This window comes from Misgurnus anguillicaudatus, chromosome 17, assembly GCF_027580225.2.
Source record: "Misgurnus anguillicaudatus chromosome 17, ASM2758022v2, whole genome shotgun sequence".
NCBI lineage: Eukaryota > Metazoa > Chordata > Actinopteri > Cypriniformes > Cobitidae > Misgurnus > Misgurnus anguillicaudatus.
Window position 1 is genome coordinate 9,258,739 of NC_073353.2, and position 22,612 is coordinate 9,281,350.

The following is a 22,612-nucleotide window of genomic DNA, read 5'->3' on the forward strand; positions in this document are numbered from 1 at the left end:
ACGCTCGCGTTTGCCAGATACTCACATAATCTCATGCGTAATCAGAAAATCATAAACGGTTTTGACGCGTGTGCAGCAGGCACTTATTTTGACAAAACACGTGATGCACATGGTTCACATGACGCAAAAAACACATATTATGAAAACATGAGCAACACACATGACACTACGAACACATATTTTGAATTTGAGCCGCCACTGCATTCTAGGATTTTTCTTTCTTTAATGGACTTTATTGGACCTCAACGGTTTGCAGTTTCAATGCAGTTTAACTTTGTAGTTTTAATGCAGCTTCAAAGGTCTCTAAACGAACCCAACCGAGGAATAAGGGTCTTATTTAAAAAAACTATCGTCATTTTCGCCAAAAAATATGTATCATTAAACCACGACTTCTCATCTTGCACTAGCTATGTGACGTGCCAGTGCGACTACATATAACGTAATCATGTCGAAAGCGTATGTAAAACGCACATTTGCGGACCATTTTATACAATAACATTAAATTGTATCGTTCCACATACAACAACATCAGAACGGTCCTCTTTCTCCACACTTGTAAACACGTCATGCGTGACATTTCGACGTGATTGCGTAATACGTAAGATCATGATGGTGCATCACAAGGCTAGTGCAAGACGAGAAGTTGTGGCAAAAATGACAATCGTTTTGCTAGATAAGATCCTTATGCCTCGGTTGGAATTGTTTTGAACCCTTTTGAAGCTGCATTGAAACTGCAATTTTAAACTGCATTGAAACGGCAAATCATTGAGGTCCACTAAAGTCCACTATATGGAAAAATCCTGGAATGTTTTCATCAAAAAAACTTAATTTCCTCTTAACTAAGCAAACAAAGACATAAACATCTTGGATGATATGGGGGTCAGTAAATTATCGGGATTTTTAACTGAAAGTGGAAACTTCAAATTTAAAGTGCTTGTATATTTAAAATGACAGAATAAAGTGTAACGTAAAATTACGTCAGGTATCCAGCGCTATTGAAGTTGCAGTGAATTAGTCTTGGCCTTAGACGTCACACCCATTGTCCATTGGCTATACGTTTGATGCATATGGCGCACTTTTCTGGAAACACTTCAGCAGCTTTGAAAGTCGTCCTCTGATTGGTTGAATTATATACAATTTTGGGGAGACATGTGTGTCGCGTTCTTTAACTATTTGCCTGTATGACCCAAAGCTGGAACGTATGTGAGCCTTTATTTTAACAGGCAGGAGAGAGAGAGAGAGATCCGAAAATCGAACTCGGGTCACTGTAAGTGCGAAAAACACCACTAGTCGGAGCTCTGCCTAATACACCATCGGCTCCAACTAAAAGAGATATTTTAACATGTTTGCCAGTGTTGTTATGAACTTCAGAAACATTTGTGAATGAATTATTTACTGGTTGCACACCGGTCTGTTATTGTTGAGACATTTTCTCGCCCCTTAACATAAAGCAGCACAAAGCAAAGTGTGATTGGTTGCTTTACAGGTCAGTCAAATGGCCTCCTGGGAGGTCTTTGGGCGTTCAAAGCGACCATGGTTCCCAGACTACTTGATACGATGATAAGATTGCATAAACTAGACTAAACGCAGCATTGAACATTTACATGTTCAATGACATTAAAGGTCCCATTCTTTCTGTGTTTTTGAAGCTTTGATTGTGTTTACAGTGCACAATATAACATGTGTTCTGTTCATGTTTCACGTATAAAAAAACACGGTATTTTTCAAACAATTCACTTTCCATAAAACGGGCTGATGTCTTCCTTGTCCTATGAAGTCCCTCCTACAGAAATATGTAATGAGTTCTGATTGTGTAATTTGTTTAGTGTGTTGTGATTCGATAGCAGCTTAGCTTGCCGTTAGCTTAGCTGGCGACTGACGTATTCCTGTGGGCGGAGTTTAGTCAAAAAACTGTTCTAGTGACGTCATTAAAGCAGTAAGTAAAGGGCTGTAGTCCAAACCGGCCGTTGGCAGTAGCCTTTGAAAGGCGAATTCTGTTCAAGAAAATATATCGCCTGACAGTGAACTGTGAGCTTTATCATTTTGCAGGTATTATTTATGCTCTAACAGCAATATCAGACACTAACTTAAGTTTGAAAAATGGGATCAGGAAGAACGTGACTTTTAAAGGAAACCTGCAATATCTGCGGCTTGCAAGCATATTAATATAATGTTATCATCTGATGGCGTGGGCGCTAATATAGTTAGCATCAGAGTGCGATATGCTGGGGTGGGGGATTATCCCTTTTTATACAACAGTTCTTTTGGTTCTCGAATCTGATTGGCTAAGAGCTATGCTATATTGTGCTGATAACGGCACTGTAACCGCTTCACCTTTCGTATCATTCCGCCACCTAGTGAATGGAGGTCCTAAGCAGGCTCATCTCTGAATGGAAAAACACAGACGCCCTGTTTTTAAACGCTCTCCGTGTGTCTCATTAGTTTACTAGCTCATAAATGAGTCTGTGAATCCCCAATCGGAAGTTATTATTCCGTCAAAGATCAGCGCTCTTGGATGTTACGTTAAAGTTAATGGGAGAAATGTCTTGTCACATCGTGTGGACGATTAACACTTGGAAAGAGGAATATAAACACTCGTTTTTTTCTGGAGCTATATCTCTTATCAGAACGCGAAAACACTGTGGAACTGCAGGTAAGCACCACAGCTTTTAAATGTGGACATTGATCATTTACTTTATCGTGACGTGACTATTAAAACATGTTATGAGATATCGCCACTGGTATATTTATAAGCAGCATGCAAAAACATCACTCTGACACTTATAAAAAAACTTTTATATAGTACTGACAAAAACAAAGTTTAATAATAATAATCGAGTGCTCGTCTCGCGTTAAGAATAAATGAGAAAGCAATAGTAACGTTACACAAGTATAGTTTTATTAACTTTTACCTCGCGCCAAAACAATAACAACACAAAAGACACTAAATATGAATAAAAAAACAAGTAATCGTTTGATCATGACACCAAATACTGCTAATAAATGTTGTCCCCACAAAATTAATTAATCAGGGGTAGGGATATTTAAGCAATAATTAATTAATTTTGTGGGGACAACATTTATTCCTCTATGATTAATGGTCATCAAACGGCCATATAACGACCTAAAATAAGTAAAAACGCTGCCACGCAATATCGCAAACAACAGTAAAATCAGAACTGGAGTATTACTGTCAGCGCTTCTGCTCCTGTAACAATAGGTGATGCCGCATGTAGGTTGTGTCATGATCCTTTTTTAAATGTGCCAAGCGCTAATAAACTATTTCAGCGCAAAAACAGCCAAATAATAAATGCAATGGATTCTAAGGAGCAAATCATCGCATTTTACAGGACCGTCACAAAACAAATCCAAGAAAATTACCATTGAGAATGAGACAGCAGAAACTATCATCGTTAATCAAGGAGAACTCCCAGGATGACACAGGAAAGCAAAAAATAGGTAAAAAGTCCATCATTAAACAGACAAATTTTCTTAGGCTGACGTCTTGTCTTGTCTATTGTTAAATTGAGAGTACGTTGTGCATTGAATTTCTTTTATTAAATGTTATGATTATAAACAAGTGTTTTCGCATGTCTGGCGCAAAGCATAAAAAGGAATAGATTCTGGCATGAACAGATTTATAAAGTTTCTGTAACAAAGATCAGCTAGTCAGTGAGAGCTGTGCAGTTAAAGTAAACCTCACTTCCCAACCACTAGCGACAGACATCATGGCCTTAAACCTCCTTGTTAGAGCATCCGACTCTCGTGCCAGACCAGAGCGGTTTGAATCTCGCTCAGGGCGGGTGCAAGTAAGACTTAGATTACATTTCTATACATATTTTATTTCAACAGTTACAAGAAATAGCTTAATAGCCAGAATAATCAAAGAAGAAGCCTGTGGTTCATAATTTATTTGCATAAATACAAATATTTGAACCCCCCCCCCCCCAATTCTTTAACAAATCGCACACTGGTTAGCGTTATTAAGGTTATTTTTATCGTTAACATGTGAATATAACTAAAAGCAGTCTGATAGCTGCACTGACAAATGATTCATTTCATTTACTGATTATTTTAAGGTAAGTGGTTACAATAAATGTATTTAAGCTACATTTAAAAAAATTTAGAAAAACAAAACAAAACAAAAAACTTTTGTTTGTTTAAATAAATGTATTGCAACCACTTACCTTAAAAATTGAGTAAATTGAATGAATCATTTTTCAGTGTGGTTGTGAAGTTCAGTGATAATTTCCTAAATCTCAAATCATGCTAACACATATATTTGAGAGCTTAAATGTTATTTAGTACACACGCAGCTCGGCTAGTCGGTCTATCATCTCTTTGGTGTTTTATTGTAGAAAGAAGTAGATGATGACAGATTTTGGATGAACTCTTGTTTGAAGATTGCAGAGCACAACCACTAAACACTGTTTTGCAGGAACAACTTAAGAGCAGCAACAACAGAATCTTAACAATTGGCTTCAGTGAACATTAGGTAATTTACATCACTTTGTACTTGAAAAAGATCTGATTTGTTTGAAAACATATGAAAAGAGAGACCACAGGACTATGATCAAGACTTGTATTCTATTTCCAGTAGGAATACAAGAACAAGGCAGTGAAATTACAAGAAGTTTGCGCATGAAGAATAAACAGAAGTATATGCATTTAAACAGGAGTTGGGTTATTTCACACCGGTGGTCCTGTTTGGCTGTCCCTTATGATTCAGCAAATCACAGTGTGCAGGGTACAAAGCTAAACACTGGTCAGGTTTTGCTGGCTACTTTACCACATTGCTGCAGGGGTCCATGACAGTCCATCATATCAGTTGGTTAGAGGGTTTAGGTAAGGTTAACTAAACTCTTTAATTGATTTTGACTGTCTCCTCATCTCCAGACATTACTAATTTCATGGCACCAGGCATCAGACAGCATGTGGGAGGTTCAGTTAATCTGCAAAAATTTAAACCACCCAGCTAGAAAGTCAAGCTTGAAGCCGACTGAATTCTCATGCATGTCTGCATGATTTACAGTATGCTGGTTAGTGCTGGTTAACAAGCATGGTTATGACTTGCATATGGTTAACCAACATAATAACCAATATTACTTTATGTAACAGCGCTATAAGTCCATACCTACTGTTATTTTTTGGCTTTATTTTTAACCAAGAAGTCCCATTCGGATCGATAGCCAAAACACACAGATAACACGTGTTATTTCTTTATGACTGTCTTAAATTCAGGGTGTCATATAACAGAGTCATTTCCATACAAGTGTAATTTTGTTTTGGTGTCCTTTCCAACATTATTTATGAAAATGAAACAGGTCCCAAAATTGAACCCTGTGGAACACCTGTAGTTATCTCAAGAAAAATTGATTTACAAAATGGACACACTGGAATACTGAAACTTATTTTTAAACCAGTTTACAGCCCTAGTTCTGAGACAAATTTGCCCAGCAAAATTTTAGATTCACTGAATCAAACGCCTGGATCCACAAAAAAGTCTGAGACACCGATAAAATAATTTAGCAATAATGGTACTGTGACCAGTTCTAAAACCACTGAAGATGCTTAAATTATTAATTTATGTAAGACAATTATTGTCACAGTTAGTATCACTGATCATTAATCTTATCAAAAAACAAAAAAACAAAAAAAAACATGAAATGATACCATAGAATTTTACTATAAAATTATAAATTTTGATTATTTTTTATTTTCCTTCTGAAATTCATCTGAATAATACTGCAGACAAAATATTGCAGATTGGTTACACACAACACCCCTTGATGGAACTTAGGATTTGGGACCACAGAACTTGGGATCACCGAAACTGGGATAAGTAAAATTCTTTCACTACCCAGCTGTCAAGTGTTTCCTAAGGAAACAAACAAGTAAAAATCACAAGCCCTGCAGTTGCTAGGCTTGTTTGGCATTTCCATTGATTCCTGAGCCTGGTGAGCACAAATGCTTGACTTTAATTGGTGTAGTCAGCATATGACTTCATATTTGAGTCAGGCAACATCATACACTGAGATTTATTTTAAGGCTGAATTTATCACAAATATTTAATATCCTCTGACTACAGTAGACTGAGTCTATGCATATCATATTTAATTTGTAAAATAATTTTTATTAATGTTTTTATCAACTCTTCACTTCTCAAAATCAGCACACTGGCTCTTTACTCTAGTACTAAAGTAGTGCAGTCCAGCTGTCATGTCTTTAATGTAATACGGTCCTTTTGGGAACACATGTAATGCTGAAAGGTGTATTTAAATTCATGTAAGCAACACAGTTACCATTAGGGTGGTCCTTAAAATGGGTCATAAATGTGTAAATGTTTATTATTGTTGGTTTTAGACATTTTTGCTAAACTTTTTAATGAAATCTAGATGCATGTGCAAAGTTTATAGATGTGTAAATATTTATTATTGTTTTAGACATTTTTGCTAAACTTTTCAATGAAATCTAGACGCATGTGCAAAGTTTATAGATGTGTAAATGTTTTTTATTGTTGGTTTCAGACATTTTTGCTAAAGTTTTTAATGAAATCTAGATGCATGTGCAAAGTTTATAAATGTGTAAATGTCTATTATTGTTGGTTTTAGACATTTTTGCTAAACTTTTTAATGAAATCTATGCGTGTGCAAAGTTTATAGATGTGTAAATGTTTATTATTGTTGGTTTCAGACATTTTTGTTAAACTTTTTAATGAAATGCGTGTGCAAAGTTTATAGATGGTTAAATGTTTATTATTGTTGGTTTTGTCTTTGCTAAACTTTTTAATGAAATCTATGCATGTGCAAAGTTTGTAAATGTGTAAATGTTTATTATTGTTGGTTTTAGGAATTTTTGCTAAACTTTTTAATGAAATCTATGCATGTGCAAAGTTTTTAAATGTGTAAATGTTTATTATTGTTGGTTTTAGACATTTTTGCTAAACTTTTTAATGAAATCTATGCATGTGCAAAGTTTATAGATGTGTAAATGTTTATTATTGTTGGTTTCAGACATTTTTGCTAAACTCCAAAAGAGGACTTTTTTTCTTTTATCTTGAAGTTATCTTTATGTTATCCAGTTTGACATGTACTACATTTGTGATTACAACTTTTATTGAAGTATAAAGCACTAGATATTTTTTATTGAATAGGACAGCGGAGAGCCGTGGAAAATGATGAAGGGAACATAAGACGAGAAAAGACTACGAAACGTGACTCAAACTCAGGTTGCCCGAAATGCTATTACACAATATGTTAATGCGCAGCATAAATATCAAAATAAAATTTAATTCATAAAAATCATGCTCTCTGTAGTTATGTCATCTTGTTTAGTCTCTATGATTTGCGAAGTATTTTTGGACTTAATAAAACCTTAAAAAATGTCAAAATCATATTACTGAGATGAGTATCTACTGGCATGCGTCAAATGTAACCTGATATGCATAATCAAGTCTTTGCTCGCAGACTTCAAATTCTTTGTTTTATGACTGTGTGCCAAAAAAACGATTTCTTTGGTAACCACTGACAGGTGATTGTCACTTTCTATTTAACAAACAAACAAAACTTTGAATCATCTATGCTGTAGTGGAAACTGTATCTGTTTACAAGCCAACAATGTCACCACCCAGTTAATATCATTCTTGTTAGATTAGAGCTGAATGATCCCTGCGTAAAAATGTGACGCTTGACTTAACAGTTTGAGCCCCGCCATGTGTTCTGTCTGTGTGCGTTCTGTATGACTGAAAATAATAGCTTGATTTGTTTGGATTGCCTGATTTTGGACACCTCTCCAAATTCCACACACAACTGCTGGAATAAGCAGCGGTTTGGTGTTTTCTAAGAGAAAAAGTACCTTTTCATTAATTATTTTAAACCGTTCTTTGCCAAAACCTAAAACTTTACTAAATTACATAAACGTCAAGCCATTATTTAGCTGTATTTTTGGATTATATGAAATTAATGGTGGCTATTCTGTGGGAAAATATTGTTTTCTTTGTACAGTAGAGCTGGACCATTTAGGTCTTTAGAGACTTTTCTTGGTGGAATACCACAATTGCTTCAAATTTGGTTTTACGCAATAGCTAGAAACATTGAACCGAGTGTTGTGAAAGAAGCCCGGCTGTTTGTGGGTCAAAGGTCGTCGCTTGGCTCCTGAACTTATTTCACTATGAATAAACTGGAATACAGTTATGATTTTAGATGCATCATTGAGGATTTTACTGAGACAGAAGACCACAGTACGGTCAGGGCTTTGTCCTGTATAACTTCTAAATTAAGTGACTGAGTTTATTGAGTGGAATGTTTTCACAAACCAAAGAGACCTCATTTGGTTCAGTCTAGTATGTGTATTATTTTAAACTCTGCTGCAACACTCGTAGCAACCTACATAAAGGAAGCCATAGAGATTTTGTATTACAAACAACACGCAAATGCCTAAAAGTGTGGGGAGGGAGTTCAACGATTTTTCATGCATTATGACTTATTAACACTGTTTAAAAGTTGTTACCACATGCTTAACAAAGGCAAAGCAGTTGGACGTGTAACAGAGTATTTCTGTGCCGAGTGCACTTCGCCAGGGTTCGTACAAGTTTTGGAAAGTTTTTTTTATTACCGGAACTGCTGACGTTTTAGGGGTAAGCCATAGACAGTAAAAAAAGATGGACGACGCCTGTTCGCTCTCTTCCATTGGTGAAAAGTGAAGCCGTCAGGGTCCCGATACGGCACTGACGTCTTGGGTCTTGAGTCTGCACAGTAGCGATTTCAGGGCCAGTCCTGCGCAGTAGTGAGCAGGAAGTAAAGCCGCAAAATCAAGACCCCGCCCTCGCAGACTGCGCATATTACACGATATCACAGCTGTCAATCATGAAGTGACACCACCGTTTTTATATCATTAAATAAATAACTAAACACAAACTTATTTTAACAACAAACATTTAAATTTACATTAGCGTGATAAATCTACATTAAATGACAGAAACCAGCTTCGTAAAAAAGATAATTGAAGTGTAATTAATTTTTTTTTGTTGGTCTCAAGTCCCATTGAATAACATGGGGAGGCGGGGTTTATGACCTATACTCGGACCAGTCACTGGGGGGCAATCGAGATGTTTTGGCTTTACTTTTCAGGGCTTGTGCGGCACGCTTGGGGTAAGCTATACCTATCACTTTTTTATGGGCACTTTCCCCGTTAAACCACGCCCACATGTAAATCTGTCTTGTTTGGGGTGCGCCCCAGACACACAAACATGACACACACACAACAAACTCGGTTGAGATTTTTTTTTTTTTTAAATAAAATATAACATGACGAACAATGAAATAGTACAGCTAAATGAATTTATTTTGTATTAATTTGCACTATATATTTAAATTTTGGTTACATGTTAAAGTAGCTTTTCACTCTGGCCATCTTTAAGGGGGCGGCGCCCCAGCACCCCTATTGACCCTGCCCCAGACCCACCCTCAGGTCTCTATGATATTTTTCTCCCTATATGCAATTCATGAAGCTGCAAGATGCATCATTTATGTCTGTAGTACAAGAGATAGGCCTACACAATGAGCTATTTCCCAAAGTTTTTGATAAATTCAATTAATAGCAGCTGGACTTTGGTTGAAGATTGACTGCTTGGATAAATGTAAAAATTAATACACTTTTTAATAAATGTTTTCCTTATCTTCTACCATACACTGGATGAACAAAACAAAATACCAAATCACAAATGGCTACTTCTCATAGATCCAACAGATTTTGTTGATGTTTCATCTGCTTTGGCCTTTAATTAGGCAGCAAACAGTTTGTTCTGCCCCCAACAGTGTGTCCACAGAACAGCATGTTAGTGGTTTTCAGCATGGGGTTCTTGTCGACGGGTGGGAGGAGAGAATGTCGCCTCAAATCTACTGGCTGAGGAGGTCACGCAAGTTCAGATGAGACGAAGGCCTGGGGCAGAGGAAGTTCATCAGGTCATGTAGCTTAGATCTTGTGCTACCCGTGAGAATCCAGAGCGAGAGAGAAAAAGTTAAAGAAGGGCAATTTTCCAGAGAAGGCTGTCACCGATCGTGCTTAATAAGAGAGAGTTTGTAGGCAGGCGAAGTTGTTGCCTTGTGCTTTATTTTTGGGTTTTGTGCCAGCGCCAGACCAGAGAAAGCAAATATTTAGCTAGTCTTGCAACTGTGCAGGTTTCATGTACAGTGACTTAAGGTTGGAATTAAACCAAGCCTTAGTGGGGAAACGGTCAAGATAAAAAATGCCCCAGGAAACAATATCGGCCATAATTAGAGTGTTAAATCACATAGACTTTGAGTGGCGTCAGCGCACTGGTCTACTACTCTTTTAAGGTCCACTCGGGACGTAGAGACACCGTGCTGGTGTAATGAGAACTCCTCGCTGCACAGTGTTTCCTCAAACCGTATAGACCAACGTGGTGACAGATTTCCAGTCAGTCGGCTGTATTTTGGCTTCACACTCTTAAAACGGCTTTAGCATGTGGGATAAGATCTGTCACACCATCGTTGTTGATATTGCTTCCCAACTGTGTCTTTGGCAGTTTTATTGCTCAGATGTTGCTTTTCTTAAACTCAAACAACTTCATGGAGTTCTCAGTTATATTTTGTTTAAGTGTCATACTTTTCCCATAAAATTGCTTCACATCAGGAAACTTCGGAATATACACAAGTAAGACAATTGCTGACATACAGTAGGATCATAGAGCAACACAATTTATGTGAATAGAAAAACGAAGACCATTTGGTCTTGAAAGAATGAAACATCGAATGTTTGAGTAAATTTTGAATTCTCCAAAGTTTATTTTCATAGTTTGGCAAATCTGAGTAAAGTTTAAGATCTCTTTATCTTAGAAGATAAATCTGAAAGACAGGTGACAAGAAAAAGTCTCAGTTATTGTTCATTCTCAAATCCAAATTTAACTCGAAGAGCTCAAATGCAAAATCAGCTAAACGCCACCTCCGTCGAAAATGAGATAATAATATTCACCTAATGTTCTTTATACAGTACATTCATCAAATACTTTAGCTTCAAATCCACTTTATCCCGGCCTCAGGCTATTCAGTAATACCATTTTGTTGAAAGTATCAGGCCGATTTTTCAGCAAAGTTATCAAAAGTGCACAAAATGTGACTGTGGAGCACATTTAAACTTGCATCCCTTGTGAGCAGTGGCAGTCGGTGACTTCTTTTTCGAAGGCGCACAATGCGAAGCTCGTCACAACATATATTTGGCCCATCATGTGTGTGGCTCGTCATGTCAAAATATGTGTTTGTGGCGTCATGTGAACCATACACTCTAAAAACAAACGGTGCTAAATAGCACTAAAAGTGGTTCTTGGCTCGTAATCGTAGAGGAACCATTTTAAGTGCCATTTAGCAACCATAAGGTGCTATGTAGAACCATATGTGGTGCTATAATGGTGCTATATGGCCCCTTATTAGTGCTTCATACAGTAGGTGCTATAAAGCACTAAAATGGTTCCTCTATGATTACTAGCCAAGAACCACTTTTAGTGCCAGTTGTTTTTAGAGTGTATGCATTATGCTTCTTGTCAAAATATGTGCCTGCTGCAAACACACTGAAAGGTTTTCGTAAAATAAAATAGATGCTTATGTTTGGCAGAAACTCGCTTAATGTGTAATCAGAGTTTAGTGTTAAATTAGTGTCTTGTAAGTATTTCATAAACATCAGTGTCTCTTTTATAACGAATCCTCCCGCCACTGCTTGTGAGTACTTAGACCTGAATACAACCCAAATGAGAAAGCCACATGCATCACAGCACCTCTTAATGTGTGCTTCAGTTCCTTCATTTTGTTATTTGCAGTGTTTCTGCATCTTTAGTGAACTTTGTTTTGTCCAAAGAAGTGGTATTTTTTAAAAGGGGAGGATTTTGCAAAAAAGCTTACGTGTACTTAGAGGGTTTTGCAGCAAAAGACAGTCAAATTTGTTACCAACACTGAAAATTAAGAATTGTTGGATTTATGTAATTTAATTAGGGACAACGCTTCCACATGATTGAAATAAGTTATCTTAAAATAAAAATAACATGTATCCACAGAGGTAACATGTTTAGTTTATTTTAAACACACACGCACACATGCACACACACACACATTCTGGTTTCCATGTTTTGTGGGGACATTCCATAGACGTAATGCATTTTATACCGTACAAACTGTAAGTATATTCTATTCCCCTTACCTACCCCATTCCCTAACCCCAACCATCACACAAAACTTTTCAATAAACATCATTCTGTTTGATTTATAAGCATGTTTCCTCATGGGGACATCAAAATGTCCCCACGAGGTCACAAAAACACTGGTATTCCTATCTTTGTGGGGACAATTGGTCCCCACAACGTGATAATACCAGGTGCACACACACACACACAAATATGCTGTTATACTCCATATGTACAAGCCAAAAATTAAGCTCTAATTTTTGCACAGGTCTATTAAAGGGTTAATGGTGCCACATGGTGATCAATAGTACAATAGTAGTATTTTACATCTTAGCAAACAGAAAAACCACCAACAATCAAGAATGCATAATAAGTTGTCATGATCTTGCAATCAAAAAATGCGATTATAATGGAAGTCAATTGGGGGGAAAAGACACGAACAACTAATTAGGGAGAAAAAAAATTAAATCTTGATTTTGCACAAAAACTAAAAATGCATCAAAGCCAATGTTTTTACTCATCTTTGACATGCCCAAAACAAAAGTAAAAAAAAAAAAAATAATTTCCCCCCAAAATCAGTGACATCACTTCAGAACTTGGCAATTAAAAAGTTAAAATCATGCATTTTTGTAAACATTTGGTAGTTTTAATCAGTACTGAGGTTGATTAACAAATTTATGCAAAAAACTAAAAAATTAATCTGATACATTTTTACAGCCGTTTAATTTAGTGGCTTCATTTGGCCACGAACAACCCGAAAGGGTAGTTAATTTGCCCATGGTTAAGGTTTTTGAAAAATTTCAAAGCATTTTCTTAAAATATGTGTCAATATAAGATTTGTCATCAAAAATCATTCCATTCCCTGCTGGAAAAACCAGCATACCAGCTAAACCAGCACTTGCACCAGCATCCCATGCTGGTCATAGCAGCAAGACCATACAACAACCCATAAGGGTTAAGAAACCCTATTTCAATCCAACAATTCTTTATTTTTAGTGAATGAAATAACTAAATTGACATTTGTCAAAATATTTCAATTACTGACTAATAACCTTTTCAATGCCATGAAGGAGAAATTACCAAACCTAAACATGAGCCTGATATAAACGCTCATTTACAAGTAAACATGTCAGACTTTGCATCTGAACTCTTCACTTGCATCCTTTAACAGACAATTACACATACGCTTAGCAGAACAGCTGGCTTTTGTATTTATTGCCAAATACACAGTGCTTTCTAGTAGAGTTATTTCCCAATACACGGATCAAATGAATCACCCTTTGGCATCAATTCCAACACTTAATCGTACTGTAGTATAGTTGGACCAAATATGTACTGTAGTATTTATAAAAATGTTTGTCCTGTATCTAGTTTATTTATTTGTTTGTGTCTGAGGTGAGTGAATGAGGATTGTTGGCTCTGTCAACCAAAGGCGAGGCGCGCCTCAATAGAACCGATTTTCCCCAGGAAGCGCAGTGACTCAGTTGTGGTTGACTGAGGAGATCTTTACATGTTACAGCCCTGCGAGTGGCATGTTTTCCTAGTTCACTTTAAGGTCCTTTTCTGTCCTGAAGTATCCTTTCCTTTCAACAGACAAGGTGGATAATGTTTCAGTCAAGCAAGCGTTATTCCCTGCACGTCAAGTCGAACACGTCCCTGATGATAAAGTGTATCTTGCGCAGAAGTATTACCGTAGTCCTCCCGTGTTTTTCTTCTGCATTGCATGACTCAAACAGGACCTTGGAATAATAAAAGCGCTAAAGGGTAACTCATGCGATTCTTGAAGTAAAGCCTTTATTCCTCGCAATCTTTGGAAACCGGTCAAACGGCAAAACAAAAAGGGTAATTTCATAGAGAATCAATATATTTGTCTTTTTCGACACCAATGGATAATGGAGCCCAGATCTGCTGGGTGTATGCTGTGGTTTATTGCTGTCTGTAGATTTTATTATTTTCCCCAGAATTCTTCAGCGATATGGGTAATGCCGTGACCTAATTCAGACGGGGAACCACCCACAGGAAATCCCCCTGGCTGCTGCTGAGGTAATCGGGGTCTTGCGGGCCTACCAACACTTCGGATATGTGGGTCATCAGGGTTCCTCTATACGATGTTACAGTATGGTGCGATCCCTTTAAGTTTCAATGACCCAAAACAACATCTCTCGGAAGCAGTTCTCCGTATTGTGTGTCAGAAACAACACGATTTCCTTTGAGTTTGGGTTACCTTGGGAACCGCTCTTTCCACAACTATCTCTTCACCACGCAGACAGGAAAACACACACGCAAAGAAAAACTCATCAAAAGACAGGGAAGTTGTCACAGGAAACGATATGTTTAATGCAGTGAACACATTTACATAAGAATCTTTTCCTGCGCAGAAGCATAAGTGATCTTGGTTCAACAAAAACACAAGCTTTAACCAATAAAACGGGAGATCTGCATTGGAATCTGTATTATTTTGCCTAGTGAGATGAAAACTCTCATTCACACTTACAGAAAGCATTACTTTAACAGAAACTTCATGCAGACCTTAAGCAGAAACCTAGTTTGGTTTTTCACTGTCCCTCCCATATGGTGGATAGACACAGAACTTTGCCAGTCATTTACCTCATTATAAATTAGCCTTTGAATTTCGTGAATGCACATCATTTACCCTGCAAACTGTACACATGGGATCCATAAACGTTCCCACAGCAGACTCGGGTTTTGATTTATAAGTTTGATTTCTCCCTCTGTGGCTAAGTGTCAATCCATTTTGTGTCAGAATAAAAATAACTGAGCAAACTAAACAAGATAAATAGTTTTTCTGTCAGTTCAAAAGACGCTACAATCTTCAAACCCGCTATTGTTTTAAAGGGACAGTAAGTAGTGTTTTATTAATCAAAATTAATGTCTTTTTTCATAAATATGTCCTTGTTGGTGTCAAATGACCTCTGCCAGTGATCTGACTTTTCTTTGTAAGCTTACATTGAACGGGTAAGTCCAAAGAGGCTTCCATGTCGTTCTGCCGTATTGTTCAACTATAATAGCACAGAGGTACAAAAAGCACTAGCCTACCAACGCATTTCCACAACACGTTTTCATTCAGAATACGTGAACCAGCTGAAACGGACAAGGAGATCAGCGATTACATACACGCATTAGGAAAAGCGAGGCGCTAGAGAGCACTGTTCGTTTGAATGCAAAATACAATTTCACCACTAGATGGGGGTAAATCCTACTTATTGCCCCTTTAAGTAAGGATTCGTTCACCCAAAAATGAAACTTTCCTACTTTATATTACTAAAAAAATGTATACAATGCAGGGCTCGACATTAATGCTTGTATGTTTTCGGGGACAACTGAATGTTTTAGATGGGCAAGTAAGAGAGTTTCTTGACCAACCGGAGAAGTAACTTGAAAATATCTAATGAAAAATAAATTAATTCAATAAAATTAAATACATTGAAAATAAATAAATAAAAAAATAAAAGCAATTAATTAGAATGATTAAGAAAATCCATTTAAAACATTTACTGTGACATTCATTTCTGCTGGGAGTACGTCTCAATAACGCTAAATTCAAACCCATGGTTATAACGACCCCACGACACCCACATACAAAAGTGCTGAATTAAATATGACACACAAAAACTTGCATACAAACATATTTACTCTTTATCGAGACTAAATGTTATTTTGTTTAACTACAAGTGGAGGCCGGTGACTTCTTTTCCGAGGGGCGCGAATTCAAAATGTGTTCAGAGTGTCGTGTGTGGTTTCGCCATGGCAAACGTGAGCGTCTCTTTTATTATAAAAGCCTTTGAAGCGTCTGCAGCAGGCATGTATTTTGACATGAAGCGCCGAACACATATTTTGTCGTGACGAGCCACACACATGACGGGCTACATACATGTTTTGACGAGCTTCACATCATGTGCCCTCGAAAAAGAAATCACCGGCTGCCACTGCTAACTACAATAAACAATTATACTTACTTCACATTTATTATCTCCAAGCAACTAACTTTTTTATTCGGACAAATTTGAACGACAATTTTACTTGTCCAAAGGACAACCGCCTAATGATGCTTAATGTCAACCCCTGCAATGTCCCTAACACCAGAACAATATATAAGTACACAATAGGTAAATTATATAGGGGATAGCAGGGGTGAAAGTAAAATTTTTCAGGATTTTTTTTAAAGGTCATGTTTTTTTCTGATCCCATTTTTTAAACTTTAGTTAGTGTTTAATGTTGCTGTTAAACAGTCCTTCCAGAAAAACGTTGAGGTTTTTTTTGTGATTGTTGGGATGAAAGTAACACATCGGTGGGTCAAAGTAACACAGCAGAACAATATAGATTTTTGTGTTACACAAATATACATGACTATGATCTTGTTAATATGTAACTGCAAACATATTTTGTTTTTATCTTAGCAAAAAATAATGGGTCTCATTCATGAAACATTCGTAAATATATGAGTAAATATGTGAGTGATTTGCACGTAAACACGAAAACTCTCCTCCTGATTCACAAATATTTCGTAAACGTCATATTTGATAGTGAAATATGTGTATTTGTTCATGAATTCCGATCAGTCGTACATGGGACGCGTGTGCATGCTTATTCTCAATTACCATAAATCCCGCCCAATATATCCGACTGACAACTATATATGGGCATCAAATTATGACACCAAACGAAGGATTTCAACATGTCTTCTTAAAAGCGAATGAAAAATAAACTTTTATCAGATGCAGAAATTGAAGTTTAATTATCAGAAGTTAATTCAAAACGCCACATTTTATTTTCAAGCATACATAGTGGCGTCTCAGGTCTTAACAAAAGGAAGCTTGGCAGCACATTACAGATGCTGTAAATGGAGTTTCATCTGTTAATCGAACAGTCCCACAAGTGAAAAGAAAATGGTTCGACATGAAGCTTGACTGCAAAAAACGAATTAGTTAACTTCGAAAAAATCTTATTAAAAAATATAATTTTAGAGGAAATACACAAGCAGTTTACATTTGAGCAGATTTAACTTTTGTCTGGGTAGCCTGAAACGACTAATTAACCAGTCTTCATTCTCGGCAAGTCAGTCTGCGCGGTCTCTAAAAATACGCCTTTTGCGCAGCGCTCTGCCAAATCTAGCCATCGTAAATGTGTTATGCCTGATTTTGGCCATTTTATAGGAAACAATTTAGTTTGCCCAGCCCTATTGAAGTCAATAATTTATTTGATTAAAGTGTTCCGTTTGCAGATGCTATTACTGGAGCTTATCATAAAAGTTAAAAGAAAAAACGTATATAATTACTGTACATAATATTTTTTCCAAATGCTGTGTAATATGTACACGATTAAGGTGAATTAAAATACAGCCTTATTGATGAGCAAAACGTTCGGATGTTAAACACATAATTTACGCGTGGTTGGGAGCAGGTGTAGATTTCTTTCGTACCAACTAACATTTGGAAAATACGAACATTTTCATGAATCCGAAAATTTACGCCAAAAGGACTTTACGAACGATTTACACAAAAATTCGTTCTGTTCGTGTTTCATGAATGAGACCCCATGAAATTACATTTTCATTTTAAATTTCAGTTTTATCAAATGTTTCAAAAGCAACCTGACAGTAGTTGTTGAATTTTTTTAACGGTTTGAACACTTTAAAATTAAATTAAATCAAATTAGAATAATATACATTTTCAACATAATGCAACATATTATGTGTAACAAGTGTTACTTTCATCCCAGGAACTACTAACATTTAAACCCAAACTAAAGCAAACTTCAGGATGGGTCAGAGCTTTAAATAACCTGTAGATTGATCAGTACTGTAACACATGAAAGAGAAACACAACGTATTATAAGAAAAAAATGGCCGATTTAAGAATTTACTTATCACGGTCGAAAACAGCATTCTGGATCTACACTTGCAAAATGGTGACGAAATAACGCAATATTTTTTAGCTCTGTCAAGGGTTGCGTGCTAAAGACGCTGTCATAGTTTGGCATGCAAATGTAGTCAGGACTCTGAGAAAATCACTTTCATCCAGCGTTACTTTCACTCCGGTTCTCCCCTAGTAAATAATTTGTTGTATGTACATACACAGTAGGTAATAACACCTAATATAAAGTGGGACTATAGTGAAACTTCTATCATTCATTCCTCATTCATGTCTTTGAAATACAAACATTGAGGGTTTTTTTTGTAAATCCTGGCTGCTCTTTCTATTAACTTCCAATATAAGTGAATGGGAAATGAAACTATCGGGAAACATGAGGCATTAAAATGGATCCCAATGTGCGAGGACCATTAGAGAAAATCGTCTCTGGAACAACATAAAGTTGAATGAATGAGGACAGATTTGTTCATTTTGGATGAACTGTAAACCTCAAGCTCATCACACCAGAAGATCACAATAACAATGTGTTCGTTTACACATTAAGTAGTTCATATGCTTGCTGGTAGTTGCCATTACACTGTCTGACGATGTCTTCCAGCATATCACGCTCATAGTATGGGAAGTTATGCTGAAGTTTCATCACGGCCCACATATGATCACAATCTACAAGAAAAACATACAACGTTTGTAAATATACACAATTTAGCACATAATGCAACACAAAATTTGTATTTTCATGAACAAGTGAAAGGCTGTCAAAATAAACAAGAGCGATGTGGTCATTTGTTCCTAGAGATGTAGCTGTATGTGGTCATTTGTTCCTCGAGACTTCATATCCTCTCTGAACCTCCGTCAAAGACAAACGTATGTGTACACAAACGCAGTCATTCAATACTTTGCAGCTATGCATGACTGCAGCGCGACATTGACCTTTCGATTGGTTCATTTGGTTCATGCAGCAGGACAGACAAGGGTGGGAAAACTCGTCTCCACCGCAGTGCTGTTGCCAGCCTGTTCCGCAAACAGCACCATCTCGATCCCACACTAAACCACATACTAATGGACAAAACTAGGGCTACGGCAGACAGATGTCCCATACACACAGATCCCAGGAATGCTGGACAGATGGGAAGGCCGTTCTGGATTCAAAATCCACAAAGAAATTAAAGATAAAGCCTGATAGTAGCTGAATACATGCTTGTCATTCAAAGCATTAAAGGGACACTCCACTTTTTTGAAAATAGGCTCATTTTCCAGCTCCCAGAGAGTTAAACAAAGAGTTTTACCGTTTTGGAATCCATTCAGTCGATCTCTGGGTCTGGTGGTACCACTTTTAGCATAGCTTAGCATAATCCACCGAATCCGACTAGACCACCAGCATCGCGCTCAAAAACAACCAAAGAGTTTCCATATTTTTCCCATTTAAAACTTTACACTTCTGTAGTTGCATTCTGACGTAATAATCAAGGACTTTGCTGCGGTAACATGGCTGCAGGAGGCGCAGTGATATTACGCAGCGGCCGAAAATAGTCCCCTTGGCTAATTTCAATAGCTGGGGACTATTTTTCGGGCACTGCGCAACATCACTGCGCCTGTTGCAGCCATGATACGGCAGCAAAGTCCTTGATTATTATGCCAGAATGAGAGTATAGTTCCTAGCCATATCTGCCTAGAAAATCTAAATTTTCCGTCGGTCTTAGTACACAATGTAACTACAGAAGAGTCAAGTTTAAATAGGAAAAAATATTGAATCTCTTTGGTTATTTTTGAGCGCGATGCTAATGGTCTAATCAGATTCAATGGATTATGCTAAGCTATGCTAAAAGTGGTACTGCCAGACCCGGAGATCAGCTGAATGGATTCCAAAATGGTAAAATTCAAATGTTTAACTCTAGGGGAGCTGGAAAATTAGCATATTTTCAAAAAAAAAAGTGGAGTGTCCCTTTAAAGGTACATGTTATTGTTAAAGGGCAAAAACTTGTTAACTCTATGGAAATTAACAGTTATGTGTACTTTGGGCTAGAGCAGTGGTTCTCAAACTTGAGTAGGGTACATCCCTTTATGCGCCCCCCCCCCCCAAAGAAAATTCATTAAATAAAACAATCTCAAACTTAGAATTTGAATTAATTAATTTAATTTAATTACACAGAATGTATGATAAATAAATTAGGGCTGTCAATAGATTAATCGTATGATGTCATGAGTTAACTCGCGATTAATCGCGAATTAATCACACATTTTTATCTGTTCTAAATTTTCCTTAATTTAACACTTTCAAGTTTTTAATACTCTAATCAACATTGGTGTGAACAAATATAGATGTTTTATGCAAATGTATGTTTACACCAGTCTGTTTACATTTTTGACAGAAGCATCAGCCATTGTTTTGTATATGAATTTTCCTTTCAGAAGATCCTTTGCTTTTCCCTTTGGCACACATAAAGCAAAAACAATATCAATGTTAAACTTGTTTTTCTTTTATTATTTGATTGACATTGAGACAGACAGCTTTAAGATCTACTGTATAATGCATGGATCATATATAATGTTACACATAAGATATTTTTCCTCAACAGTTAACCAAACATTCACTTAAGACATAAATTTTTAAAACTGTAATTTTGTGTAGATGTCTATATATCGAGGTCGCGCACTCGAGGAAGATCGTTTTTGAGTCTTGTTGCTCTTAATAACTCTTTAAACATTAATCAGGTTTTTTCTCTCTTAAAGCAACACTAAAGAGTTTTTTTACCTTAAAATAACGTTTCCAGAAAAGTTTCAGTCGTTCATCCACTCGAAACAAGGTGAACGGCACTTTCACATTCGCTTTGCAGCGCTTTATTGGCCAAAACCGCACTAAAGAAGTTTCCAACCGCTGGGTTGCGGGCCTGTAGTTCGAGTGAAAACTACAAAAACTTGCTTTACGGCAGACCTACAATCCAATCAGAGCCAGCTTTGCTGCAGTAGGCTAAATTATTCACAACAGTAGTAATGGACAATTCCGCTTCCAACCTGTAGGGGGAGCAAAAACTCTTTAGTGTTGCTTTAATAACCCTTTTAACATCAAGCAAATCCTGCAATTTATTTTTACATTTCTTCATTCTTTAAAAACGAAACCAAAATACGCGTCACATCTTTGCATTAGATCATTCATGACGGTACACCTAAATCATTTTAGATGTTTAATGACTATTTAGCCCATTGCATTCGCTAGACGAGGGCGTTGCGTTAATAAAATTATTGGCGTTAATAGAATTTGCGTTAACATGTTAATTTTGACAGCCCTAAAATAAATACATTTTTATAAAGTGTCATAAAACTAGTGCCCCCCTGGCACCATCGTGCACCTCCCAAGGGGGGCATGCCCACCAGTTTGAAAATCACTGGGCCAGAGGGCGATCTAAAAATTGGCATTACTTTTGCAATTTCATAGTGGTGATGGAATTATACATTTCACCTTGATCAGATAGATAAAATGGGTTAAATACAGAACCCTACTAAGTATGACCACGTATAGGCTAGACGTTGCTTTATATGATAATCCAAAAAATTAGTCCCATGAGTAAATCCAATTCACAGTCAGGCAAAGAGCATTTTGGGACTCTTCTTGGTTTTGGAGCAAACATGTCTAGTGTTTCTGGTAATCACAGACAGATAGATATGTGTGCTTGATATCAGAGGACTTGCTTGATCTCACACTTAAGCTGAGGATTAAACCTTCAGCCAGATATGGTGACGACGCTAAACACACAAATGTAATGTGACATTAGGCATGAGAGCACATATGCAGACAGTTTCGATGTGAATGACACATTAGTCCCAAACCATCACACAGCAGTCCACACGCTCTCCAGATGGAAAAGCTAATCGTAACCGCCACACCTCTTGGCTACAAAGCACTACATATATAAAGCTAGATTTGAGCTGAATCGAACCAGAAGTCATTTCTATGTTTCATTAAGAAGTTTAAAACAACATGTGGGAATCATACAGGTTTTGTGCCTGTTTGTCAGAAAGGAATAAAGAGCAGATTTTAATACCCTGCCTGTACACTGTACACTAAAATGGAATAGTAGCCTAAAGGGGGTCGCACACCGAACGAGATGCGCGTTGTGTAGCGCCATAAAATCTAAAAACAAAACATATTATTTTCTATGAATGTACGCACACCGGTGGCGCTTGACGGGCGACTGTCGGCTTTGACTCTGGACGCCGCTCAAATCCCTGTTGCGCCACAGAGCCCCACTCACATAGTTTAACATTAAATAACCTCATATTTGTCCCAAATCGTTAGCGATTAACATTGTCTGCTAACGTATATTTTGCATTTTGAGGTGGACGCTATCTGACTAAGCTCGCGCTAATTAAGGTTAAACCTTAATATACTGCAAACTGTATTTTGCTTCCAGATAAATGGCAATAAATATTGTTGAGTCATCTTGTCAATAAAGAGAAAACGCTTCTCTTTATTGTTCTTTAACATCAAATCCATATTTCCGCTATTATCCACTAGATGGCGAACTCACCCAAC

The 22,612-nt window shown here is 37.0% G+C and overlaps 1 protein-coding gene across 3 annotated transcripts in view; it reads right to left on the reverse strand.

Moving 5' to 3' along the window:
• epsti1 (epithelial stromal interaction 1) overlaps positions 1-22,612 on the reverse strand; it is an 80,167-nt gene that overhangs the window by 6,575 nt on the left and 50,980 nt on the right. For 2 of the 3 annotated variants that reach the window (XM_055214768.2, XM_073854954.1), the window contains one exon: positions 15,658-18,744. The exons of the other annotated variant lie outside the window; for it this stretch is intronic. In XM_055214768.2, the coding sequence (XP_055070743.2) occupies positions 18,614-18,744 (131 nt within the window). In that variant the 3' untranslated portion in view covers positions 15,658-18,613. Of the gene's footprint in view, positions 1-15,657; positions 18,745-22,612 lie in introns of those variants that run through there. 3 annotated transcript variants of the gene reach the window in all.